The sequence below is a fragment of the Hemicordylus capensis genome, chromosome 2, assembly GCF_027244095.1.
Source record: "Hemicordylus capensis ecotype Gifberg chromosome 2, rHemCap1.1.pri, whole genome shotgun sequence".
NCBI lineage: Eukaryota > Metazoa > Chordata > Lepidosauria > Squamata > Cordylidae > Hemicordylus > Hemicordylus capensis.
In genome coordinates, this window is record NC_069658.1 from 343620761 (window position 1) to 343648049 (window position 27289).

The 27289-nt window shown below is 41.6% G+C and overlaps 2 protein-coding genes across 9 annotated transcripts; one reads left to right on the top strand and one right to left on the bottom strand.

Moving 5' to 3' along the window:
- Positions 1-5365: 5365 nt before the first annotated feature.
- On the top strand, positions 5366-22641 carry HNRNPH1 (heterogeneous nuclear ribonucleoprotein H1). 8 transcript variants are annotated; one of them, XM_053293779.1, is made up of 14 exons: positions 5366-5499; positions 5658-5788; positions 15540-15674; positions 16318-16473; positions 16642-16785; positions 18018-18156; positions 19040-19215; positions 19307-19378; positions 19436-19569; positions 19692-19827; positions 20044-20127; positions 20246-20296; positions 21246-21338; positions 21895-22641. In XM_053293779.1, exons 1-14 carry the CDS (start codon positions 5432-5434, stop codon positions 22011-22013), a joined length of 1638 nt encoding a protein of 545 aa, XP_053149754.1. In that variant the 5' UTR covers positions 5366-5431; the 3' UTR covers positions 22014-22641. The 8 variants fall into 8 exon arrangements, with proteins under 8 accessions (XP_053149754.1, XP_053149756.1, XP_053149755.1 ...); XM_053293781.1 differs by having other exon boundaries at positions 19457-19569; XM_053293780.1 differs by having other exon boundaries at positions 15546-15674.
- LOC128344172 (deoxycytidine kinase 2) lies at positions 7359-14002 on the bottom strand. The gene is made up of 7 exons (XM_053293788.1): positions 13545-14002; positions 12229-12344; positions 11517-11710; positions 11019-11166; positions 9501-9616; positions 8625-8724; positions 7359-7793 (listed from the first exon to the last, which is right to left on the bottom strand). Exons 1-7 carry the CDS (start codon positions 13642-13644, stop codon positions 7770-7772), a joined length of 798 nt encoding a protein of 265 aa, XP_053149763.1. The 5' UTR covers positions 13645-14002; the 3' UTR covers positions 7359-7769.
- Positions 22642-27289: the final 4648 nt, after the last annotated feature.

The window sequence follows — 27289 nt, forward strand, 5'->3', positions numbered from 1 at the left end:
TTTTTGAGGAAAATAGGATAATCTAGCCATAAATAAGTACGCTGAAGGTTGTAATCATATGCACTCTTACTGGGGATGTCCCATTTAATTTAGTGAGCTTAAAGGCAAAGCAAAACATACATAAGATAATTAATGCATTGTGAGTCCCTGCCTCAAATGGTGTGTAGGTTTGGGAACCACTCAGGCTAGTTCCACTTAGCATAGATCCTCAGTTTTGTCTGCTCTTTTTCTCCCAAGCACCTTGAAGGGGTGAGGAACCTCAACCTCAAGATAATGTACTAGCAGATGTGATTTTGTGCTCTTGCGGCTACACCTTGATCCAGAATGCCAAATGTTGTGGCACTATGAATTTCTGGATAGTAATCCTCCTGTCTCCTCCATACAGCCCACAAAAGTTCTAGGCCACAGTAATCAGAAAATTGGTTAGACTTAGATGCTCCTCTCTGGAACCTTAGATAGCCCCATCCTTGGGTCCTGCTGTTTTGGAGCCCCAACATGGTGTCTCTCTCTTGGAAAAGAAGCTGTTGAAGTAAAATTAAACAATGTTGCAATGGCTCTGATATGAGTGATGCTAGAACCCTGCTCCCTTAAAATCAGGGAGAGCTGGTGTGGAACTGCAGAGAAGCCCCTTCCATTGGTATTGCTCTGGCTGATGGACCCTTCTTATCAACCAAAATGATGTACTGTATTTCCCAGAAATAAAAGCAACTGGCAAATACAGCAACTCCAATTTAAATATAAATATTGCTTTTCTTGTTAGCTTTCTGCTGATCAGAAAGCCTCGGATTAGGAGTATAGCATAAATGGATGAAGGCGTCGACCTGGTATGTATTACAGAGACCTGGTTGTGGGAGGCTGGTGGCCCGGTCTGGTCCCAGCTTCTCCTTCCAGGGTACTCTGTTGAGGAGAGGGTGAGGGACCATGGGCGGGGAGGTGGAGTGGCTGTAGTCTATAATAATAACATCTCTCTTACCAGGATCCCTGTGGAAGTGTCGGACCATATCCAATGTGTGTACTTAAGTTTGGGGACTAGAGATAGATTGGGACTTGTGTTGGTGTACCAATCACCCCGCTGCTCAACAGAGTCTCTGAACAGACGGACTTGGTCTCAGGCTTGGTGTTGGGGTCCCCAGGCTTGTGGTGCTGGGGGATTTCAATGTTCATTTCAGGACCAATTTGTCTGGGGCGGTTCAGGAGTTCATAGTGGCCATGACAACGATGGGCCTATCCCAAGTGGTCTCGGGACCGACGCACGTCACATGCTTGATTTGGTCTTTCGTTCTGATCAGGGTGGTGTTCCGTGGGTGGGGACTCCTGTGATTTCCCCATTGTCATGGACGGACCACTACCTGGTTAAGGTTGGAATCACAGTTACTTCCCATCTTCGCAGGGGTGAGGGACTTATTAGGATGGTCTGGCCCAGAAGGTTATTGGATCCAATAGGATTTAAAGAAGCCTTGGCGGGATTTAACGTTGGCTCTGCTGGCGATCCTGTTGATGCCCTGGTGGAGAACTGGAACAGCAAATTCGCTGGAGCAATAGACATGATCACTCCTAAGCGTCCTCTCCGACACGCTTCAAAACTGGCCCCTTGGTATACAGAAGAATTACAGGGGCTGAAGCAGTGAGGTAGATGACTCAAGCGCAAGTGGAGAAAGACTTGACTCAAATCCAACAGACTGCAACATAAAGCACATTTGAAGATCTATGCTCAGGCGATACGTGAAGCAAAAAAGCAATTATTTTCTGCCCGTATTGCATCCGCAAGTTCACATCCAGTGGAGTTGTTCAGGGTTGTCAGAGGGCTAGTATGTGCCCCTCCTCCCTTGAATCAGAATCTAGAACCATCAATTATCCGCTGTGACATGTTTAATTAATTCTTTGTGGGGGAAATCTCTCGTATTCGGGCCAACTTAGACTCTACAATTACTTCAGTGTCTGACGTGGAGGTGTCCAGTGACTCCTCTTGTGTGGTTCAGTTGGATCAGTTCGTTTGTGACTCTCGAGGATGTGGATGAGCTGCTTGGAATGGTGCAGCCTACCACCTGTTCTCTTGACCCTTGCCTGACATGGCTTATACTGTCTGGTGGGGGGTTGTTGTAGAAAGCCTGGTAGAGATCATAAACTACAGGCCTGTCTCCAACCTTCTGTGGCTGGGCAAGGTAATTGAGAGTGTGGTGGCCTCCCAGCTCGAGACAGTCTTGGAGGAAACTGATTATCTAGACCAGTTTCAGACTGGCTTTCGGGTGGACCATGGGGTAGAGACTGCCTTGGTCAGCCTGATGGATGATCTCCAATTGGGAGTTGACAGAGAAAGTGTGACTCTGTTGGTCCTTTTAGACCTCTCGGTGGCTTTTGATACTATCGACCATAGTATCTTTCTGGAGCATCTGAGGGGGTTGGGAGTGGGAGGCATGGTTTTGTGGTGGTTCTGCTCCTACCTCTCGGGCAGGTTCCAGATGGTGTCCTTTGGGGACTGTTGTTCTTCAAAATCTGAATTTTTGTATGGTGTCCTTCAGGGCTCCGTATTGTCTCTAATGTTGTTTAACATCTACATGAAACCACTGGTAGAGATAATCAGATTTGGTTCAGGGTGTTATTAGTATGCTGATGACACCCAAATCTTTTTCTCCATGTCAACATCATCAGGAAAGGGCATAACCTCCCTAAATGCCGGCCTAGAGGCAGTGAAGGGCTGGATGAGGGATAACAAACTGAGACTGAATCCAGATAAGACGGAGGTACTCATTTTGCGGGGTTGAAACTCGGGAGATGAGTTTGAACTGCCTGTTCTGGATGGGGTTACACTTCCCCGGAAGGAACAGGTACACAGTGGGGATGCTTCTGGATCTAAGCCTCTCCCTAGTGTCTCAGGTTGAGGCAGTGGCCAGAAGTGCCTTCTATCAGCTTTGGCTGATACATCAGCTGCATCCATTTCTTGAGATAAACGACCTCAGGACATTGGTACATATGCTGGTAACCTCCAGACTGGATTACTGCAATGCGCTCTACGTGGGGCTGCAGTTGGTCCAGAATGTGGCAGCAAGGTTGGTTTCTGGGTCATCTCGGAGAGATCAAGTTACTCCTGTTTTAAAAGAGCTACACTGGTTGCCGATAAGTTTCCGGGGAAAATACAAGGTGCTAGTTATAACCTATAAAGCCCTAAACGGCTTAGGCCCTGTGTATTTAAGACAACATCTTCTTTGTTATGAACCCCACCGTCCATTGAGATCATCAGGAGAGATCCGTCTGCAGTTGCCACCAGCTCGTCTGGTGGCCACTCAGGGACGGGCCTTCTCCACTGCTCCTGCAAAGCTTTGGAATGTGCTCTCTGCTGAAATAAGAGCCTCCCCATCTCTGACAACTTTTTAAAAATCTTTAAAGACGCATCTGTTCATCCAGGCTTTTAATTAGTGTTCTAATAGTTTTAACATTGTTATAAAATATTTTTAAAATTAATTGTTGTAATGTGTCACTCTTTTCTGTTATCATTTATTTTGTTTTAAATTAATGTTTTGATTTTTCTGGCATTTATTCTGTTTTAACTGTTTTAACCTTTCTGTTGTAAACTGCCCAGAGACTTGAGTTTGGGCAGTACAGAAATATGTTGAATGAATAAATGAATGAATAAATAAATAAATATGAATTAGCCTTCTTTTGCACCCACAAACCAAGCTATTGCTGGTTTACTCAGAATTCATCTTCATATCCATCCTCGAACTTGCACCCTATATGGGATTTGACACCATACTAGATTGCACTTATAGGAAGAGGTTGAGTAGTTCATAGGAAGCACTTTTTTTGTTCTTCTAATAACTGGTGAGGTCTTTGTACTGTATTCAATTCTTCTGGTTGCCAGACTTCAAGAAGATGGAAAGAATTTGAAAAAGAGCAAAATATATTATTATAAGTTTAGAAAACATGACTTATAAGGAAAGACTGAAGAAGGGATAGTTTAGCTTTGAGGAGGAAAACTTAAAGGGAACTTGAGAACAATCTTCATATACATGAAGAGTTGCATATAGATCAGTTGTTGACTTTGGGCAAGTTTATATGTTCAGCTGAATTAAGTGGCAAAGCTTTTTCTGAACTGTTCCATTTCAGGTTGCTGGTGGAATGTTCTCATATGGATTGCAGCCTTATAGTTAGAAGTTGTTCCTGAAGTCTAGCCTAAACTTTATGTTTTGAAGATATGCTGTGTCCTGATCAGAGTAGATGAGTGATCAGTTTATACATGCAAAAATCAAGTGCTAAAGCCTTTTCTAGAATATAACACCAGGCTGCAGGTTGTGAAAAGTTGTGTTTACCTGTACACATGCACACACCCTCCATGCATGTGGAAAGCAAGCATGTCACAGAGAAAGGTTTAGCTTACCTTGCACAGAAGAAAAACAGCATGTCAAAAAGAAATGTAAGCTAAACTTTTCGTGATGACATGCTTGCTTTCCATGTGATATCCCAAATCAGTTAAGATATGCACTTGAGCACATAGTATTTAATCAAAAGTAGAAGGCTGGCAAAATTGTAAAGCATTACTACATTTTTGTTTATATCTCGCTCTTCCTCCAAGGAGCTCAGAGCAGTGTACTACATACTTAAGTTTCTCCTCACAACAACCCTGTGAAGAAGGTTAGGCTGAAAGAGAAGTGACTGGCCCAGAGTCACCGAGCAAGTATCATGGCTGAATGGAGATTCAAACTCAGGTTTTCCCGGTCCTAGTCCAGCACTAACCACTACACCACAATATAGAGATGGTAGTTTGAGGGTTGCTAGTGTTTGTCATACATACCAGTTCACTTGATTTGAGTGGTATTGTAGTTTAGCTGTTAAAGAAGCATTTCTTTTTCTTTTTCTTTTAGTTAACTGCATAGCAGTTGTGTCAGTTGTCAAGTGTGATGACATAATATTCATGCAAGTGCAATGGGCATGCCAGTGATGCATGTGTGAATGTGTGCACGGAATAGAATGCTAGGAAAATGCAAAAGAAGTGCTACTTCAAGGAAGAACAACAAATTAGCTTAATGTGGTTGGGATCTAGAAACTGAAACTGGGAAAGGCTTTTTAGATAATCTCCAGGAGCATATCTGCCACTGGGGATAAGGGTGCATAGTCCTTTGAGAAAGATAACTTGGGTTGGACTCCCCAGCTTCTGCAGGATTAAGACTTGGAGATCGATCCTAAAGAGGTTGACGTACTCCATTACTAAAACGTATTGAGTTCGATGGGATTTAATTCCTCGTTAAGTCGGGGACTGCAATCCTAGTGGCTTTTCAGTTCATTTCCAATATTCTGTCTGTGCTTAAAATCCAAAGACCATGGTACTTTAAAGGACATAAAACGGCGGGGTGGGAAGACTGCCTCTTCAGGGCCTTTGTAACCAAGCGATTGGTTGGCTGCACTGGACGGGGATGGGGAGGGGTTACTTAATCTGATGTCACAAGCCTACAAGTGGGGGAAGGAGTTATTTATAGAGGCGAAGAGCAGCTGCGAGGAAGCCTGGTGAGTGGAGGGGAAAGGCGAGAGGCGCGTGGTGGCGTACTTTATTTTCCTTCGCGCGGGCGGCCTTGCTTGGAGGGGAGTGGAAAGAGACACCCACGGGCGCTTCCCGGCAGGCCGGCGTTGTCTTAATAGCCTCCTTTCCTCTGCTTGTTGTTTAGCGCCCCACTCGATAGATTTGCTGCTTCCATATTATCCTTGACCGCCGACAACAACAGCCGGGGAAAAAATCGACCAGCCGTAATGGATCCGTGTCACTCCGAGGAGACCGGCCCAGAGATCCCCGGACTCGGTGAGCGGGCTCTTCGCCAATGGGGAGTCGTGGGGGGGGGGGGGGCGGGGGTTAGCGACCGTTAAGGCCGTTGCTGCGGGATTCCGAGCTCTGGCGCAGATCGCGGAGGGCGAGATCCGCCGCGCGCTCTGCCTCGGTAAGTCTCCCCCGCCCTCCCCTCGCCAGTGGCAAGCTGGGAGAGAGAAGGAGCACTGGATCGTGCCCCCCTCCCTGGAGAAATACCGGCCGCCGTGCGGCTTCTCTCTCTCTCTCTCTCCCCCCCCATTCCCGCTCTCCCCCTTCTTTCTTTTGACCACGTCCTGCCTCCGCCATTGTGGTGGGTGTTGCCCAGACGGCGCGTTGCGCTTTCGGCGGCCATTCCGAGGCCTAGGCGGCAGTTGCTGCAGCAGCAGCGTGGCCTAGGCCGGAGCGGGAGGAGGGAAATAAACGAATGGGGTCAACCCAGCTCAAGCGACGGCGACTCGCATTTGGCCAGGGAGCGAGGATTGAGCTATTGAGGAGGGGCACGCGAAGAGGCTGGCCTTCAGTTTGGGGTGGCAGAAAGCCTCGAAATGGAGGGGAGCGTAACACGTGACCGACCGATGGCGGTGCTGAAACGGGGCGGGGGCGCGCGTGTGCGCGCGCACATGACATGGTGGAAGTTGTCATGTCCCCTCTCAAGCCTTTGCACAAAGCCCGCCCCTCCCCCGGTGTCGTCTTAAAAACGGGCCTCTTCCTGTGTTGTCAGAGCCCTCGTAGGAAAGCCTTGCCACACTCTGCCCATCTTACTCCGGGTTTAGAGACCTGACTAATATAGACGCTGGTTACAAAGACCTCGGTAGTCCTGACACACGATTTTCTCAGGCTGCTGTTAAAAAACAGTTCTGTTTCCTCGGGGGCTATAAACCACGTCTGTCAGATACCCCTTATCGTCAGGCAAGGCCTGGAAATACGTTGTATTTAAGCTGCTTTAAGTTTCACATAATTTAGCAAATCAGACATGATAGTTCACAGTGGTGTATAAAAGTGAATGCTCCTTCACTTGTTAACTAGCTATGGAAGCAACTTTAAAAATTAAGGCAGCAATTCTGTGCACACTTGCTCGAAAGTTCTGCTGAACTTTTAAAAAAGTATTTAGAATAAGATCAGGCTGAAAATGTGTTAATGTTTCTTAAGTATTTAACACTTCTCCATAATCCCCAATAGCAGAAAAGTCTGCAAGCGACATTTATAGTACAGTCTTAGGCATGTCTAGTGAGACAACTTGTCCCATTAGTTTCAGAGGGATATAGTTCCAAGCAAGGGTATGTGGGATTGTAGAGATACTCAAGATTAACTGTATTTGGGTTGCTGGTAGTCTCTTCTGTGAATCTGTGGAACTCTGTTACCTAAGAAATGTGCTGAAGGATACTCTACATCCATTTTTCATTAATATGTATGGGCTCATATTTTCTCCACATGAGAAATCCTGATCTTCCTTGGTTGTATAGAAAAAGTTGGTATGTGTACCTGGTAATCACTAATTGTCACCAAACTAGAGAACAACTTTTTTTTTTAATAAGCTGGTGCTAGATGAAACACTACAGAAATCTGAATGTACAAAATAGTTTATTGTAGTTAAAGCATATTTAAAATACACAAAGGAAGATATCCAGCTGGACAAAGGCATTGGGACAACCTGTTGACTTAAAAAAGCAGTACAAATACTTTCAATAATGAGTTGATAAGCATAACTTGTTACAAAATGTTCACTTCTTGTACCATAAGTACTTCTGGAGAAACTGATCACAAGATGAGTAGACGCTTGCATCTGAATGTCTTTAGCAAGCAATAACGCTTGCTTTTACATGTGCTTAAAACTCCTAGATTGCTAGTTGGATAGCAGCCTCTGTCCTTTACACAACCAAATAAACACTCAATGCTTTTTCTCTATGCAAATAGTTTGTACATGCTAAAGAAATGGCAGTTTTCCAATGTCCTCACTGAGCAGTATCTTCAGTTGCTAAGTAGTCAAAAAAGTCTTTACCTGTGAAAAAGTATGTGAACAAGGTGATGAAAGAAAGTAATCTGAATCCTGCGCTGCTCTCACAGGGAGAACTGTCAGTGTGACATAACCTGTTATTTGACCAACATACATTCAGAATGTCAAAAGACCCTTTGGATTATAAAACTCTGAATGCATGGTTTGGAATCCAGTCTTACAATAGCATGCTTTTTGTATGTAGAATACTGTAGCCTCTGCTCTTCTAGTGTTTGAGAAAAAGTCAAGGATTTTCTTGTTAAAAATTTGGTGCATTGATACATATACCAAGTCTCCAAAAAATAAGGCATACAACTGAGCCAAAGCTATTGAGCCTGAACCCAGAGGGATTTTTCTTCTGACTCTTATCTGTAGCCCCTATACCATATCCCACACCATTCCCCAGGATTGGCTTTTTAGAGACAATGGGGTGGGGGCTGCCATCAAGATGGGAAGGAAAGCCATGAGTAGAACTCTGTTCATTTTTTTAATGGGCCATCCCATTCTAACTTTTTTTCAACCACATGAGCTCAGTTCACTTTAGTAAACGTAGTTTTTCAAAATGACAGCCTTGTAAGAAAGTAAAACTTCATCTGAGAGCTGGGCAGTCTTAAAACTGGGTATAAAGCAAAAGTGCTTCAGGTGAACTGAAACTGGAACCAAAACTGCTTAGATAAATTAAGCAATTGATTTGTTCTAAACTAGAGTATTCTGTTGAACCATCAAGTATAGGACAGTTGAGATAGTTAGCAACTATATAACATAGGTTAACTAAATCCAGTGGCATAGGGGGTTTAAAAACCAGAGGGATGGGTGGGAGAGAGGCAGGATACTTACTTTATCCAATAAATACTCTTGCTTTATTTCATCATGTTTGAAGTCTTCATTAACATCTAGAACCAAAATTGGCATGTCTCCCCAGTTGTCAAAATCCACTCTACAAAACAAATTGAATATGTAAGTCTGTAGCCCTTCAGTAGGCATGTTCTTGGATCATCCTGTTACTGGATATCTACTTGGAAATTCCATTAATTTAAGTGGAAATAAATCTCATCTTACAACAGTTACCCCTCATTTTGGTCATACCCCATTTACCTTTAATTTTAGAACTGCATGATGTATCCCAACCTTTGACTTCTGCAGCATAGACTAATCAATGCTAATTAGAATGATCTTGACTGCTGGAAAAATCTTACTGCTCATTTAAAACAGAATTTTCATTTGTGAAGATCTATGTAACTTACTGGATTTTAAATACCTACCCAACACCTTGATGTCTTTATTGATTAGAGTTTACACTTCGCATCTAAATCAGGTCTGCTCAACTTAGGCACCCCAGTGGTTTTGGGCTACAACTCCCATAATCCCCAGCCACAGTGGCCAAATAGCCAGGGATTATAGGAGTTGTAGGCCAGCATCTGCAGGAGGGCCAACATTGAGCAGCCCTGATCAAAATACTACTAGAAGTCTGTAGCTGTTGCTGTTATGAGAATTCTGGCATGGTACTGTATAAAATAAGATGTGCCAATGTAATCTGAGCCAAACAAGGTGGCATCCAGTTTCCCTTGCTGCAGATAGTACGAAGAAAAATGTGGATGCCACTCATGCTATTTTAGTAACCTGCAAAGTTGTGTTGGAGCATTAAGAATTTGTAGTAGTCTGAATAAATTCAGAGGTACTATTGTGCTAGAAAATACAGTGTCGAGCTCTTACTTCATTGTTCTCTCATGAAGCCAGGTTTCATGTTTATAGTGAAGGTTTTCAAGATACTCCAGTGGAATTCCTTGTTCTTCTTCTCTGCCTCTACGTTGCAGCCTCTCCATGCACTTCTATTTAAGTGCCAAAAAACATTTCGCAATGCTGAATAGTCATTATGCAATGCTGAACAGTGTTCTTTGCATCTTTACTTGCAATTTTTTATTTTTTTATCTCTATCTGCTGCGCAAAGCTACGACTTAATTTAGTGAGAACTACTTCAGCCCTATTAACATGTCCAACACATGTTATGTCTGCACCATGCACATTTAAGGGGCTTGTATCCAGGTTCACTTTTAAATGAAGGCAGGTACAGCCATTCACACAAACATGTATGAATATAGTCATCTTTTCACTTGTACAACAGTGTGAATAGGGCTTTGGATGTACTTGTTCCCTAAACACTACATGAAATTCTTTCAAGATTAGTAGAACTTAAATTTCAGTTGGATTACAAATGCTTGATATTTCAAGGATCTAAAAGCTTGCTTTTAAAAACAGACTGAAAACCTAGAATGATCATCAAACTTGCACAGATGCACCTCTCCACTGCTGTAAATCAATACAGAATTTGAATAAGAACCTTGCTGTTGTAGCTAATTCTGTTCTGGGTTTTGGTGGTAGTAGCAGGTTAGTATTCATAAACAAGTGTCAGTCAAGAGGAACAGCATATCCATTTAACATTTTAGAGTTAAAGCTTTTTTAAAAAATCCCGTCTATACTGCAGTATAGAGAATAGGTAGAAACGCAAACACAGGACATCTAGGTGGTTATCTAGTGGATATCTGAAGAGAACTAAGGCAAGCCCTGAAATTAATTTGCTTTAATAGTAGTACTTTAACGTAGCATTTCTAACTTGTGTATTCCATATTTAAATGAATAACCTACCAACTAGTCCTCCAGTGTTTCCTAGCAACAGTGAGTATTGTTGAGAATGTGGAATCTCTTGAAGTAAGAATGGTTGTTCTAGAAGACTTTAAAGGTCTTAAGCTTAGTCTTGGGATTACAGTTACCAGTAAGTAGGGCTGAGTTCTGTTCATACATATACCTAGAACCAATTGTTAAGGTTGAAGTCAAAAGTTACTCAAGTGTCACTGCAGTGACAAGGCTGGCTTGGCAGTGTTTAAAACCTGTTGCATAACCAGCTATCTAATCAAGCTCTAGAAATGGCTGCAGCCAAAATCCAAAGGGCTCCATGTGTGCACCTAGAGTGCTTTTATGCACACATGAGGATTCTTTCAATGTTTACATGTTTCTTTGGAAAGTATCCTGATCTTTCAAAGCAGCTTTTCAGGAGGATCTTGTACCCCAAAGAGTCCTTATTTGCATGTACTTCTTAAACTGTCAGATTGATACTAAACTTAATACATTCAAAAGGTGAACATACACTAGATATGAACTCTACATAGAGCTCCTTACTCTTGATATTGGTATTACATCTAAATGATAGCAAGCTGGGGATGGGGAGAAGCATACCTCTGGAGTTGTTCGAAGGTAGATCATACCATCTAGCTCTAGGTTAGATTCAAACTGGTTCATAAGCCATGTGTGCCAGTCCTGATAAATTGCCCACTCTGTGTCGTCAATATCTCCTGATTCAAATAGATTGGAGGCAAACACATACCTGTAATACAAAAGGGCAAACAAAACACTCATTTGAAGCTTCAGAACACTTCTAGAGAGCTGATTAGAGATGCATGCTTACTTTTAAATACATGCCACTGAACAAAGTGAATCTTGATTGAGTTCATAGGATTGGCTGTTTGGCTCCTTGTAGCTACTCATTAATGCTAGTTCCTAAAGATCGTCAGCAGATATATTAAATCTAAAATGCTTCCAGAACACATCCACTTTATCAAGTCTGGCAAATGGGCATAGCCCTACCTGAGGCTGACATTTTAGCAGGATGTATAGTGAACCCCCTTATTGCTAGCAGTATCTGTCCATATAAAGTAAACGGATGTGTGCTCTTACCTATCACTGTAGACTGATCTCTCAAAAAACTGCACCGGATGTTCTGCTTCATGTAATTTGGCAGAGATTGGTTTTAGTTGTGCTTTAACTCTACTTAAACAGGCATAAGTCTGGAAGGTATATGCCCATCTTGTAGGCTTGCTATACAACATTTGAAGCAGATTTCCTCCACTCTTCTGAGATGTTGAAAGTTCCTGATAATGATAAAGGTTAATATTTGTCAACTATTTGATCATAATTTTCAGTGTGTCAGTATCTATTACCCACTAGTTTTACACTCAGAATAATGTAGGGTGTATATTGGACTGAGGAGCAATAAAGCACTCGCATAGGTACAGTAGGCACAAGTGCAAAAATACTTTGAAGTGGGGAGGGCTCATGCGCACAATATCTAATGCTGAAATCAAGAGCTCACTTTGTTTGCTCTTACAATCAATTAACTGTTGCATATAAGAGTACTCATCACTAGTGAGCCAGCGTGGTATAGTGGTTAGAGTGCTGGACTAGGACTGGGGAGACCAGAGTTCAAATCCCCATTCAGCCATGATACTTGCTGGGTGACTCTGGGCCAGTCACTTCTCTCTTAGCCTAACCTACTTCACAGAGTTGTTGTGAGGAGAAACCTAAGTATGTAGTACACCACTCTGGGCTCCTTGGAGGAAGAACAGGATATGTTACCATCAGAGTAAATCCCAACAGCATAGCCACTTACTTCATACTCGTTTTCAGATGTTTGAATGTTGCACCACTTGGCTATTGGTTCAGGAATTATTTCCCACTCATCGCTATATTTCTCTAGTAGATGAACAAATGTGGACTTTCCTGCAGCTGTGAAAGAAAATTAGTTGTAGTGGCTAGACATGTATGTAGTACAGAAAGGGGACACTGCTGTCTAATATCTGTACCTAATACATTTTTATACTGCCTATAACAAGTCAAAGCAGTTTACAAACTTTGGTTTTAAGAGACATTTAACAAAGAATTCAGTTTATTGAATTTTATATTTTTTTTTTAGTCTTCAATGGTTTCCTAAAAGTCATCAGTTGGTAAAGCCAGCATGCTATATAGCAAACTGCATGTGAAACTGGCAGGAATGTCCAAGCAGTCTGATGATAGGAGGGTATATGGCTATCTTTTGAAATGCTCTGGTCTTAAACTATTCAAAGGCTGCCATGTCTGGTGTGCATGCTAGTAACCCCTTCCTCTCCAAACCTCTGGTTTTTGTTACGTTTTCCATGAACTGGGTTTCAATGCCCAGAAGATAATACTGGAATTCTTTTCTTCATTATACTGACTTTTGTCCTGATTTGCTATGTAACAGAATAGCGAAGTGTGTTAAGTGGGAAACATGAAGGAAGTAAAAGTAACACGGTATGCACAGGAAGAAAAATCACACAAGAGTCCAGTGACCATTGTGAGTGAGAGGTTTCACCCTTTAATAGTGTCTATTCTTGCACATGTTTAGCAGCGTCTGTGCAGCAAAATGATTATTTGGGGCATTTATGGGAAGAAGTAAAGTTGGCCTTTTTAAAATGGCCTGTCGGAGGAGTTTTGCTAATACGGCTGAGATGTTGCTTGCAACATTACCTAATTAGTCTGACATGTTCCGGAAGTACATGTTGTGAACCAAGCACCGAAGAAACCTGTTTGTTTTGTAACTTGGAAGGCAGGGAGCGCTTGTTTTGGAAGTGAAACGACTTCTTAGCCGAGGTAGTCTAGTGGCCGACATACTAGAGTTCAAAGCTGTCCTTCTCCGCCCATAAACCTGAGCAATTCAAATCCCGCCAAACCGAGGTACTCCTCCCTGAAATTTGGCGCCACTTCCTTAGCGAAGCTGTACTACTGCTTCGGTTGTGGTAAGAGCAGGAACGGAACTAATTTTGTCGCTGTAGACAGGAGGGATATAGGGACCTAAAGCTCTGCCTCGATGGCAGTAGGCTCCTGTCCCTTTCGCCCCATTCCTTCCAGTCCTTAACAAAAGGGACGCAAAAGTTCCGCTCTCGGGGGTGGGCATAGAGGAGCACTTACCGATATTCCCTTCAATGGAGATTTTCTTGAGGCGCTTCTGGAAACTGTTGTCCAGCGAACTAGCAGGACTAAGGCATAAGCGCTTGGCGGGAGGATACATGGTAGTCCGTCTCTACGCTAGTCCGAAAGAAGAACTGGCGCGCTTTCCCCGCGCCTTCACTATGAATCAAGAGTCGCGTCGGTGGCCGGCCAATCCCTATCAGCCTGCTAATGCTCCTCCCCCCTTGTTTTAGTTGCCACCGGAGGCTCGTCCCCTTTGCTCCTAATCTCTGGCAGCTTCTATCCGCTTTCCCTCTGTTGTAGGCGAAGTCTTTGTAGCGACCTTCTTCCGGTCGCCTGTATATCTAGGCTGACTCAATGTAAATCTGCCACTCTCTCTTGAGCGCCCCTTCCTTAGGCTGCTTTTTTTGCGCCTTTGGCAGGGTAGCAGATTGGGTTTATCTGCTACCGCTATTGATGATTTTGGAAGCAGGACTGTTTTATAGTCGCCTTGTATAGTGTAATCCCAGTCTTTCAGGAAACTGTTCCTGATATTATATAAGTCAGAATGTTACTCTTTTAAGACGAGTTCCTGATCTCGGTGGCAGCCCGGTCCTGTGCAGTAAAGTACTCCGGGGCTCGAAGTCATGGACTGAAGGGCACATAACTGCATGGAAGCGGATAATCTTGAAGGAAGATCAAGTGAAGTCCAACAAATAGTGTTAGGAATTAGGTTGTAAATTCTGCATCCTCACTTCTTGTAGGTATATCAGCTTGGACTTGTCTCCCTGCGCGATCATCCTGGAAAAGATTACATGCTTGAAATCAATAACTCTTCTCAGTGCAAGAATACTTAGATAGCAACCTTGGTCCCTGTATGGGAAGCCTCATGTAGTAGTATTCTGCATACCTTAATATACTTTTGTATTCTAGCACTGTTTAGCGTGTGATCCTGTACTATTTCAGTCAAAATGATTAAGGTACTGATGTTGCATAGTCTTACTGTAAACGGGTGGCATTCTGGCTGTTTTTAAGAGAAGTGTGGAGAGCTGGCCAAAGTGATTTAAATCCGAAGAGTTAAAAACGTGAGGCCCAAGTCTTTATGTTCACGAGCAGTTCATGGTTTAGTCGGTTGAGCGTTTAATGAAAAACTAACTTGCTGAGCACAAATCGAAATTGCGGACTCCACACCCAAGGGCTTTGTTCTTCGACGCATGCGCGCAGTGCGCACAATGTCTAATGGCGACCTTTTAATTGTGCGGGCTGTTCACCCTGGGAGTGGTATGGGTTGTGGAGGAACGTGCGTGTGTGGAGTGTAGGGGTGGTAATAGCAGCTCAGTCCTATGCATTTTTTACTCGGAGGTAAATCCAATAGGGCTCTGGACTCCCGGCCGGGGAGGGAGGCGGGAAAGCTATTACTAGTGGGCATGCGTAGATGGCACTTGACGGCGATGGGGGTGGGAATAATAGGCAGTCTCGGAGAGGGGCGTGCACTGTATAGATGCTTACGTCTGCGCATGCGTGCTCTGTCTTCATTCGCGACCACGCCGCGGCGGACTTTAGAAGCAGGTGAGACCGCTCTTCTTAAGTTGAGTGGCCGTTTGTTCCTGCCTGCTTAATTCTCTCCAGTTTTTCCCCTCGGCCAGGGGCCCCGTTGTGTAGTTGAGTCGTCCCTAGGCTGCTGACGGCAGCAAGAGGCCTGCGCTCTGTGAGGCGGAAGCGGCGCCAGGGCCTTGCTGAGCGGAAACGCAAACAGTCGCTCGGCGCCATTTCCTAAGCGAGGCTGTCGCGTACCGCTGTTGCGGCCGCCGCCCGGCCTTCTCCGCTAGAGAGGAGAGGTGACCCTTAAAGCCTCCTGCGTTGCTTTGGACGAAGATTTACGGTTGCCATGTGTACGTTGGGGAGTGGCTTCAGTAAAAAAAAAAAATTAAAAGGACGTGGGGGAGGGGTGTGGGGGAGGCGAGGCTGGGTGGCTCTACTCCACTCAGTGTGGCGATGTCTTTGTTTGCCCCGTAGCAACAGAAGGCGAAACGGAGTCCACGCTCCCATCTGGAATGATGTTGAACACCGAAGGAGGCGAGGGCTATGTCGTGAAGGTGCGCGGGCTGCCCTGGTCCTGCTCTGCCGATGAGGTGCAGAGGTTTTTCTCCGGTAAGAGTCCTGTGTTGCATCATTTCTGTCTCAACCCTTCCCGACCACCTGTGACAAGAGATTGCAGGAGTAACTCTTCCTTGCGCGCTGCTTCTTTCGGGCCTCATGGAGCTGCAGATTCCTCCCCCCCCTTATTTGTTACAGGATGGATTCAGTCTCTCTTGCACCACACTGGGGAAGCACTAAGGTGTAAGCTTCTCACTTGAAAATTCTTTCTTGTGGTAAGAGGGGAAGCTGCTTTGTTGTAGCTGGTTCAGTAACATCCACATTTAAAACTAATCTCAAAGACAATGCTCAAAACAGTCAGGGAAGTGAAGCATGCATTGCAGCTTGATGGGAATGAATGTAGAGATACAAGTCTTCTTGCATTAACTTTGTACTTGCACCTCTTATCCCCATTTCCCCCTCCATAATTTATGATGGGACCTGTTGGTGTATAAATGGTACTCTGTATATAGCTCAAGTTAAGTAAGGGTTTTTAAAAGGAACTAGTACTATCTTTCAGTAAGACTAAATATTCATCCTTAAGATTGTAATCTTATGAGCCAAGCTTATGCATACTTGGTGGTCTCTTGAACTTGGTAGGATTTGCTTTAACAGTAATCTGTTAGCATGTTAAACTTGTTCTCCCACTCTCTTCTAGAATGCAAAATACTAAATGGATCTTCAGGGGTCCGTTTTATCTACACAAGGGAAGGAAGACCAAGTGGAGAAGCATTTGTTGAACTGGAAACTGAAGAAGATGTGAAGCTGGCACTGAAAAAAGACAGAGAAACAATGGGACACAGATATGTTGAAGGTTTGGATTGAATTGACATAGTAAAAGACTAAATAGTTCTTGGGTGGAATTTAGATGCATGATTATTCTTGTGTGTGTAAATGTGAACCCGTTCTCCAAATGATTGTTGTGCTTTGACCTTTTTCTTGCTGAATTCCAAAATTCATTAATTCTGAGTGCCTCTTACAGTCTTCAAGTCAAACAACGTTGAAATGGATTGGGTTCTGAAGCATACTGGTCCTAACAGCCCTGATACTGCTAATGATGGTTTTGTACGTCTTAGAGGACTTCCATTTGGTTGTAGCAAGGAAGAAATTGTTCAGTTTTTCTCAGGTATGTGGGGTACAAGTACTAGCTAAAGCTGTATTGGTAAAGATTAGAATTCTAGTGGCACTGAGACAGTGCCCAGTAACAACAATAAACCATTCTTAAACTGCCAATCTCGAAACTGGTTGTGCTTTAGCTATTTTGTTAAAAACAAAATAATAGTTTAAGCTATTCTGTAGTCTGGAAACTTCCTCCAAAATGTCAAATATCAACTAACTCAGTTCCACTCCAACCCTGCAAAGGTTTAGAGCTGGATAGTAAAGCAGATACTGAAACTGGAGGAAAGTTACCATTTTAACCTTCCCATTCTTAGCCAAGTATTTAAAATGCTTGCCTAACTTTGACATGAATGACTAGAACACCTGAATAAATGTTGTGATAATGCTTAGTTTGTGTGAAAGGGTAGAAATGAAATGCTCTTAAATTAGTGGTAGAATCTTTTTTATTTTCTGACATGTACAATAAGAGTCCAGAAGATATGCATCTTTCCTGTTTACTGTAAATATGGAATAGCTTTAATATTTGGCCTGTCTTAACAGTTTTTTGCTTCATAAATGACTTTGAACTGAAGTGCTGTTTATTCATATGAGAAACAAGGATTAGTCTAAAGCAGAAATATAGAAGTTAATTCTATACATCAGAATGTTTGGAATGTGTTACAGTGGTTCAGATAAGTTTGAATGTACTCTTTGTTGAATTGTGATGAGATCAACTTGCATAATCTTAGATTGTTATTGAAAAGTGCCTATTCCTAAGTTTTTTTCTTTTTCAAATCTTGATTGTGTACATATGCAATTTCTTAAAATGAGTGTGTCTATAAATGCAAATCCTTGATTTCATTACTAAAGTTGAATATTTGCATGAAGTTGTCTTTGAGTTTAATTAGATTCTTAAGATCTATAGATGTGATCTTGCTGTATTTTTTAGGAATTTTAATTGATAAATTGAATTTTTTTGTAAAAATGGCTGCTTTAATGTTTTCTTAACACTTCCTGCACTACTTAAGAGAATATTAATTTTAAGTGCTGCAGAAATGTCCTTAAACGAGCAGGCTGAGTTAAGAATCTGTCTTATGTGATGTATTGACATGTTTCTGTTATAGTATTAATAAGAATGGTATGCTGATTCTAAACTTAAAGTATAACTTCTGGTGTATTTTAAAGCTATAAGAAAATCATGATTGGGCTTGTGATGTTAATATTACCCCCCTACTGGGGTTATTTGTCCTTGGGTTGAAGGGTTGGAAATCGTGCCAAATGGGATAACATTGCCGGTGGACTTCCAGGGGAGGAGTACGGGGGAGGCCTTCGTGCAGTTTGCTTCACAGGAAATAGCTGAAAAGGCTCTAAAGAAACACAAGGAAAGAATAGGGCACAGGTGGGGATGGATGGTTGGTTGGATATGTCGCTCTTCTTATGGTAAACTGTAATTAAATCCATATTCTCTCTTCTCAAGTGCTCACCTCACTATGTAATATGCCCTACTAACATCTCCAATTTAATCATAAATGTTATGCTTTTTTTAGTTTTGTATTTTTTTTGCAAATATGCAGACTGGATAAAATACTAGTTCTGCTGTTCTTCCCTGAATAACTCAAGGCTGTTAAATAGCTAAACTGTTCAGAATTAAAGTTGAGAGACTATGGCTTTAAATTTCTCTAATAGCACCAATTATGCCTCTAGCTCTAAAGACACCTAGCATCTTATTACCATAAGAAAATGTGATTTCTAAACTTGTTCTATACATTGATGTAACATTTTCTTGTATAATTTTTCACTTAAGTATAATTTCCAAAAATGTCACAAAGGGTTTTTTTCTGTTTTGTGACTTATTAATTGGAGCATGCACTTTATGCCTATGCTAACTTGCCATGCAAATGCATAGGAAGGGCTAGTGAGCACACAAAGCTTTTGGAGTGTATTGATGGGTTAAATTTCTGGCGGAGGCTGGTTTTATAACCCTCCATGTGTATATTGCCATATGAGCAAAATGTGGGTGCTGTTGAGTGGACATGTTTCCCTCCAGAGTGTTCTGATGAATCAGAAGCTACATTAGTTTGCTCTCCCTAGCCCTTAAGGTCGGGATATCTTAATGAGCACACAAGTCCTCACCTATTTTATTGTATTCGCCTTGGAATATCTGACTGTAAAGTAAAATTCTGGCTTAAAATTGCCAATTCCAAGGCTATGGTTTAGAATGTATTGTGTGTCTAGTGTGCAAGCTTAAAAAATACTCAACTAGCTTTGTGTAAACCTTCTAGGTACATTGAAATTTTCAAGAGTAGCAGAGCAGAAGTGCGCACCCACTATGATCCTCCTCGCAAACTAATGGCCATGCGACCAGGTCCATATGACCGGCCTGGTGTGGGAAGAGGCTATAACAGCCTTGGTAGAGGAAGTGGTTTTGAAAGAATGAGACGTGGCGCTTATGGTGGAGGTAAGTGTGCAGTGTTTTTTTTCCAACTTTCGAAACATGTTCCTGTAGCAAGTATACTATAAGTTTCACTTCAATGTGCATTGGTTTTCAGGCTATGGTGGCTATGATGACTACAATGGGTATAATGATGGCTATGGCTTTGGATCTGATAGATTTGGAAGAGGTAAGGATTCTTAATTGGGGCAAATGATGCAATGCTTTCTACATTCAAAAGATTTAGAATGGACTCTGCTTTCCACAGGGATGTCAGATCACAGATATGGTGATGGATCTTCCACTTTCCAAAGCACAACTGGTCATTGTGTACACATGAGAGGATTACCTTACAGAGCTACAGAGAATGACATTTACAATGTAAGTAAGACTATCTTGGCTTCCATATTTTTGGTAGACTTGACTGTTCCAAAGTTTTTAAAGAGAACAAAGAGTGAGAAATGTCATATGAATTAATGTCTGTCTTACGTTCTCTTATCTAGTTTTTCTCGCCTCTTAATCCTGTACGAGTGCACATTGAAATTGGACCTGATGGCCGGGTAACAGGAGAGGCAGATGTTGAATTTGCTACACATGAGGACGCTGTTGCTGCAATGTCCAAAGATAAAGCAAATATGCGTAAGTCAAGCTGCTGCATAACAAACAAAATAAATTTATCTAGTCTTTCCTGTAAACACTGCTGGGGAGACAGTAAGTACTTGCTATCATTTGGCATTTAATAGCGTTCAGTATTTATCTTAAGGAACCTACATATATTGTACAAGAACTTGATTAACTCAAACTGGCCTTTAGTGTGCGTGTGTTCAGAGTATTACTACCTTTTTGTTTCCTTAGAGCATCGATATGTAGAACTTTTCCTGAATTCTACAGCTGGAGGAACTGGTGGTGCATATGGCAGTCAAATGATGGGAGCAATGGGTATGTATAAGCAATTCAGTTTAAGTGCTGACATCTAGCAAAGCTTCATAACTATACAGCACATGCTTATTCTAAGTGTCCTAAAACTGAAATTCAACACTTTTTGTCTTAATTGCAGTCAAGGAAACGGAAGGGGTAGTTCAAGATTGGAACACTAACACATTGGCAGGTATATACACTTTCCAACCATTAGGCTATTCAAATGAATCTATGAGTGGTAGCTCGAGTGGTTTACAGGGTGGCAGTGATGGTTCTTTTGTAGCAGTATTTTTAAACGGGGGAGGGGGATTGAGGTGATGGGAATAAGGGTGGTATTACATTTTTGTAATTATTGCAACAGTGGTCATGGCTACTGTTAAGTAACTGGCCCAAAACTTGTTCTACACTAGTGAAAGTCACAGATGGAAGTAAAAACTGCAGAGATTTTGGCTTACTACTTTAAACTGCTTGTTTTCAAAGTGGTGTGCTGTGTATGCGCGTGCACACATGTACTGCTTTTATTGCAGTTCTCAGAATGGCATACTCAACCGCAAAAAAGTATTTCAGAGATGTTGAAATAGGTCTGTAATCAACCATATCCCATGTGTAATTGTTTGTAGAAAGCTCTTTGGGATGGAGTATGTTAACAGAACTTCAATAGTTGATTTGGAAAGCTGACCTTTTTTACAAGTTAGCGTCTCTCCAAACAACTGTTGCATGAGTTCTGAATTGACATAAAGAGGCTGTGCAAGCACCAAACATCTAGTTTCATAATGCTACTTAAGATTCATTTAAAGTATTGTGAGCCATCCTGAGTAGTAGTGTTCTTGGATGTGCAGGGCATAAAATTTTTTAAATAAGTATTCACCAAATCCAAAACCTTTCATGAATTCTGATTGCAACAAATAAACATGGCATTCCTTTTAATCATATAACTGCAAAATTAATACCAAAAGAACAGGTAATTGGAACAATGATCTTTCCCTAGCTACAAAAGGAGAATTTGGAAGAATCTGCACATTCTTTAAACTGCATATCTTAACTCTTAAGAGCAGATCTTTCCTTTAGGTAGCATCTAGACACTCTCTGTAAAGGTGGTAGTAGTCAAGGTCTTAACATGTATATCCTTAACTTGAAAGGAAGCCAATCCAGTTATGGTGGTCCAGCTAACCAGCAGTTGAGTGGGGGTTATGGAGGAGGCTATGGTGGTCAAAGCAGCATGAGTGGCTATGGTAAGATTGTTTTTGTTGATCTTAAACTGGTGTGTTAATTGGCTAGCCATCTTATTCAGGGATTATAGCTTTGGCAAACAATTTCATTGTCAAAGTTCAGGAAACGACGTTCTAAATCTAGAGGAGCAAAGGAATGAACAGTCCCTTGATTACCACTGATCAAGCATAGACTTAATAAACTAGATTGTGCCTGTACAGTAAAGCTGTATTGGAAATCAGTACTAAAAATGGGTGGTTAGAGCTGAACCCAGTCTTTATGGAGCTAGTTCAGTGTGTCATAGTATGAAAAGTGCTGATGTGTGTTTCCCTCTGTATTAGAATGAGGACAGAAAGTTGTTTCAGGATTTACTTCACAAAAAATCTGGGGAAAATGTTCGCAGTGAGCTTTATAGACTTTGTAATATGCAGTTACATAGAAGGCAATTTTGTCTTTTTAATTACTATTCAAATTATGCAAGATGGAATAATGAGGGTGGGTGAGAAAGCAGTTAATGTGATGACATTGCTGTGAAAGTTGTGTATTTCTGTATTAAATTATCTTAATTTTGTTCATTAGGTAACCAGAGTGCAATGAACAGCAGCTACTACAGTAGTGGCAATCGTGCATCCATGGGAGTTAACGGAATGGCTGGCATGTCTAACATGTCCAACATGAGTGGTGGCTGGGGAATGTAACTGGTCACCTAACTTTTGGTCAACCTTTTTTAAGAAAATAAAACAAAAAACTAAGTTTAACAGTTTTGCAATACAAGCTTGTGATTTATGCTTTACTTGTAAGTGAAATCAGGATCATTTAAAAACATCTGGGTTCAGTATTTTTAAATATGCTGAAACATTCATTTAGGGTGTAACAGTCAAGTAAAGAATTTCCTGTTAAAACAACTTTCAGCTTTTTTCCAGTTTTTGTTGTAGGAGTGTATTTGAGCAGTAAGTGTATTTAGGTTAAATCTGTTTCAATTATGTTAAGTGTTGCTCTTATACCATATAACACCAAACCGTTTTCAGTGCATGTTCAGGAACATGCTTTTTTGTACAAATAAAGATATAGGAGCTGTGTTGGAAACTCAAAAGTGAACATTTGGCATGTTAGTTCTAGTTTTTTCTTTTAATATCCTTGTAAGGCACGTTTAAGCTTTTAAGTTTATGGGGAAACGTGAGATGCAATACAGCTACCTTTAGGATTTTGGTCTTGGTGTTCGTATGAAATTTGAGGCCTTGGTTTAATCTCATTGTATTGTGATTTATTTTTAGATGTATTGCGCTAAGTGAAACTTGTTAAATAAAAATTCCTTTTAAAAACTAACTTCTCTTGATTTGAGTGACAAGTAATAATTCTGATGTACTTTCTCCACCAATTTAATAGTTGTATCTACTAATGCATCTGAGCTTGTTCGTAACCTATGAAAAGGCACTTGATCCAGAGTACAAATTCAGTTTCTTTTCGGAGAATGCCGGCAAACCATCTTTGCTCAGCATAGTTTTTTGCATTGGGGAAAAACTGGTGTGTTAATCATTCCTTCAGTTTAGATTTAGGGATCCTACAAGTGCAGCTTTCGAATGAAGCAAGTCAAAGGCAGTCCACTTGGATTAGGCTGCTGTATTATGTCCCTTGTGTTGAGCAGGCATTCTGTTTATTAAAATAAAGCCCCTTGTTTATTTCTTCTCCCTGCTGTCTAGTCACTAGAAACAAGCTGTGGTGAAAGCTGTTCTGGTGGCTTCCTGTAAGCCTCCCAGAAGTCTTGAGTTAAACATTATGATTTCAAAGGAGAAGCAGAGGTCAGTTTAAATGTATGGAACCAGCTTAATCTATTAGTGCCCACAGCTTAGCCAGTATTCTGTCAAGTGGACACCATCAGACATTAAGAACAGCCCTGCTGGATCAGGCCCAAGGCCCATCCAGTTTCACACAGTGGGCTACCAGATGCCTCAGAAGCCCACAGGTAAGAGGTGAGAGCATGCCTGCAACTGATTTTTAGAGGTATCTTGCCTCTGAGGCTAGCCTATCGTCAACAGACTTGTAGTCACTGATAGACCTGTCCTCCATGAACTTGTCTAAGCTCTCTTTTAAAGCCATCCAAGTTAGCGGCCATCACATCCTGTGACAGAACTCAAATTATGTGCTGTGTGAAAAAGTACTTTTGTTTGTCCTAAATTTCCTGGTTGTCATGGGATGACCCTTGGTTCTAGTGTTGAGGGAGGGCGAAAAGGTCTGTCTACTCTCTACTCCATGCATAATTTTATATACCTCTATCATGTCTTAAAACAGTTAAAATATATAAAATATATATAAAAACCAGATTAAAACTAGGTACTAAAAGCCAGGCCAAACAGATGGGTCTTTAAGGCTCTCCTGAAGGTCTCCAAAGAAGATAATCCAGAGAAGTCACAGGGAGCACATTCTACAACCTAGGGGTGACAACTGAGAAGGCTCAATCCCAGTTTACCACCAGATGAATTGGTGGCATCCAAAGACAGACCCATCCTGATGGATCTTAAAGTGATGTCATGTATCTCAGCCTAGTCATGTATCTCTCAGCCTAACCTACCTCACAGGGTTGTTGTGAGGATAAACAACCATGTACAGTTTCCCCAACCTGCAGCCCTCCAGGTGTTACTGAACTACAACTCTCAGCATACCCAGCTACAATAAATTGTGGCTAGGGATGCTGAGAGTTGTAGTTCAGCAACATCTGGAGGGTTGCAGAGGTATAAATGTGTGGTGGTGTCTTTTAAAAGGGGGTTATTGTAGAGAGTCACTCTCTCAACAAGTAATGCAGACCTAAGCCATTCAGGGCTTTAAAGGTGGCTTGGACTTACCACTTCTGTATCAATGGCTTTCTTGTATTACAGTGAGGAATATTCAATAGCTGAGAAGTTTTAAAATTCATTTCCAGTATTGGTGGGATATCAAATACACACCTTACATTTGTAAGGTGACAATTCTACAGTACTTCAACACCCAGTTTTCAGTTGTAGCTCCCAATGTCCCAAAAGGATCATTAAATGAACATCTGAATGGAGAACATGATCTCTGGTATAGCTGTAGCCCACTGAAATTAGGTGGGCTACAGCTGGATCCATAGGCTGGGAGTGGAAGGAGTAACAAGCATATACACAACCCTCAGATATTTTTGGGTGAGATAAGAGTGCTTCTGGGATAAGGGGGATATTGAAATCTACACAGACTAGTCTTGCTACACTAGGGTAGATTAATCATTTACATTTAAAAATAACATTTAGATGTTTAAAATACAAATTTTCCAATTTTCATGTTAAAAAATAACATGGTTAAAGTTGAAGCTCATCACTAATGCTGCAAAAAGTTTCCTAAAAATGTCTTCTCACACAATTACCTACCAAACATAGGCTTTCATTTTAGGTTCAGCTCATGTAAATAGCTCTTGCCTGTCCCGTAAACTAGCTTTTGCTTTTGGAAATTTCTGAGCTTTCAGTTTCTAAGCCTGCTTTTCATGTGCAAAGACACAGGCTGAATAGGGTGGTGGTTTTGTGGTGGGGTGGACCAAGGCAGAAGTGTTAAGACAGCTACAGTATAGGAAAAGAGGTGAAACAGAAAAAACAAGCTAGGAAAGGTAAGACGACATTCAGTGGAGAGTTTCATGAATTGCCCCATAGGTTGCTAGTAAAAGGTTTCTGGGTGCAGGAGACACCTTATCTGTGAATATTTTGAATAAATATATTCCCTTGAGAGAAAGCGTCAAGTGTTAGCAATGCAACAATACTATAAACTGCCCACAGATGCAGGTTGTGGGCGGTATAAAAATAAGTTAAAAAAAACAAGGAGCTGTAGGGCAGCTTGACAAAGCTAATGAGAAAGGTATCAATAGTGTCTTATGTACTACTTCCTACATTAGAAGAAACTAAACTATCTAAAAAATTACCCAAAGTATATTCTCCTAGATGTTGTAAATGTTCTGTTGAGTTGTAAATTGGAATGTTTTAGTGATCAGATTTGCATCATGGTTTTAAGAAATAAACAGTAGCAGTGGGAAACTTGATTAAAACTGAGGTTTTCTTGGTGACTTAAAATCCACCCTGTGCTGCAGTGGTGTTTCCCACATTGCACCAGTGCTTCATTGGTGAGGATGTCAGTCACTGAAGTCACACTTTCTTCACTGCCAAATCTAAAACGTTACTACTCTGTCTTCATTCTTTTTGAGTTCTGCTACATTTACTAATCTTCTTTGCTCTTTCACGCATTATCAGCTGTTTCTATCATTGGGCCACTAATTTCCCCTCAACAGAATGTTCCTCAAAGAGCTCATAATATACCATGGTTTTAAGTGACACTTTCATACTGACACTGCTGTATCTATCTAAACCAATATTTCCTCTTCTGTCTAGTCCCGCACTCTCATTTTGATGTCTCAGTCTGAGATGGTGATTGGGTGTCCAGGTACTGTCTCTCACATTTTCCTTTCCTTGTCTACTAGATGTATTCACTTACAGCATCCAGGTACAGAATTACCTTCTTCTGTCTTACATCCATATTCATCCTATGTAACTTTGCAAAGTACCATGGCATATCAGATAATACACAACTGAGCAACCTCTCTAAAATGTGCAAACCCTGCATTTTTTGCTTTTAATAATGAAGTTTCCCTCACCCTCCTTCTCCATAATCTTAGCTTGACTATATTAGCTTCTTGCAGACTCCTTGCAACTCAACAAGATAGTGGCTGACATGATGTGCTTTGTTTCAGAGCTCTAATGCTCTGCTTCAGGGCTACAACCAATATTTATATACTGCTTTTCAACAAAAAGTTCCCAAAGTGGTTTATATAGATATAAACAAATAAATAATGGTTCCCTGTCCCTAAAGGGCACACAATCTAAAAAAGAAACATTAGACACCAGCAACAGCCACTGGAGGGGTGCTGTGCTGGGAATGGAGAGGGTAAGTTGCTCTTTCTCTGCTAAATAAAGAGAACCACCACTTTAAAAAGGTGCCTCTTTGCTCAGTTAAGAACAGGCACTAGCACAAGCAATGCTTCTATAGTTGTTCTCATTTGCACTGCCTGCTTTAAAAAAACAACACACCTTTATTTATGACAACTTTATGACAATTTCATCAGGTTGTGGTATCTTCCCTAAATGCCTGCCTGGAGGCAGTGATGGGCTGAGGGATAAACTGAAGTTGAATCCAAATGAGACAGAGGTACTGGCTATGGGGAGCCAGGACCTGAGAGATAGTTTAGATCTGCCCGTTCTGGATAGGGTTTCACTCCCCCTGAAAGATCAGGTATGTAGCTCAGGAGTACTTAGACCCAAAGCTCTCCCTGGTTTCTCAGGTTGAGGCAGTGGCCACGAGTGCTTTTTATCAGCTTTGGCCAATACGTCAGCTATGTCAATTTCTAGAGGTGAATGACTTTAAAACAGTGGTACATATTTTGGTAACCTCCAGGCGTTTGTACACTGCCTAGAAAGGTACATATCAGGCAATATTAAAATATGATTGAGAAATAAATATTTACCTTCAACATTTTTTAAAAAGATACATTGTAACTAATGTAATAAACAACAAAAAGTCTCAATGCATCAGGCCCTCCAGTGGTTGGATTACAACACCTATCAAACCCAGCCAAAGTGGTCAATAGACAGGAATTATGGGAGTTGTAGTCAACAGCTGGAGGGGCTGAAGTTGTGTAGCTCTGGCATAAATAATATTTTAAATTAAAAAAAACAACACCTTCCAAGGATAAACTATTACCCGCTCTTACCAACATCAGGGCTGACTTAGGATTCTGTGGCAACCCCCAGGTGCAATGTTACAGCTCGATCACACTGCATGTAGTGGCAGCCATTATACTTTAAAGCAGGTACTGTGTTTTTTGGTATTGCCTCATAGGTGACTAGAACCTAAAATTTTGCCACACTGCTTTTACCAACATGCATAAAGTCATATGGTTAAATTATTTTCAAGAAACATCATA

What these genes read in the sequence shown, in the direction of transcription:
- HNRNPH1 (XM_053293779.1), top strand. Translation starts at nt 5,432, where the DNA reads ATGTCACAAGCCTACAAGTGGGGGAAGGAGTTATTTATAGAGGCGAAG. An exon ending in TCAAATGATGGGAGCAATGG is followed by an intron (nt 20,128 to 20,245) that starts GTATGTATAAGC and finishes TCTTAATTGCAG; the next exon opens with TCAAGGAAACGGAAGGGGTA. An exon ending in GAACACTAACACATTGGCAG is followed by an intron (nt 20,297 to 21,245) that starts GTATATACACTT and finishes TTAACTTGAAAG; the next exon opens with GAAGCCAATCCAGTTATGGT.
- LOC128344172 (XM_053293788.1), bottom strand. Translation starts at nt 13,644, where the DNA reads ATGTATCCTCCCGCCAAGCGCTTATGCCTTAGTCCTGCTAGTTCGCTG. An exon ending in CATCTGAAAACGAGTATGAA is followed by an intron (nt 11,711 to 12,228) that starts GTAAGTGGCTAT and finishes TATCATTATCAG; the next exon opens with GAACTTTCAACATCTCAGAA. An exon ending in AGATCAGTCTACAGTGATAG is followed by an intron (nt 11,167 to 11,516) that starts GTAAGAGCACAC and finishes TTTGTATTACAG; the next exon opens with GTATGTGTTTGCCTCCAATC.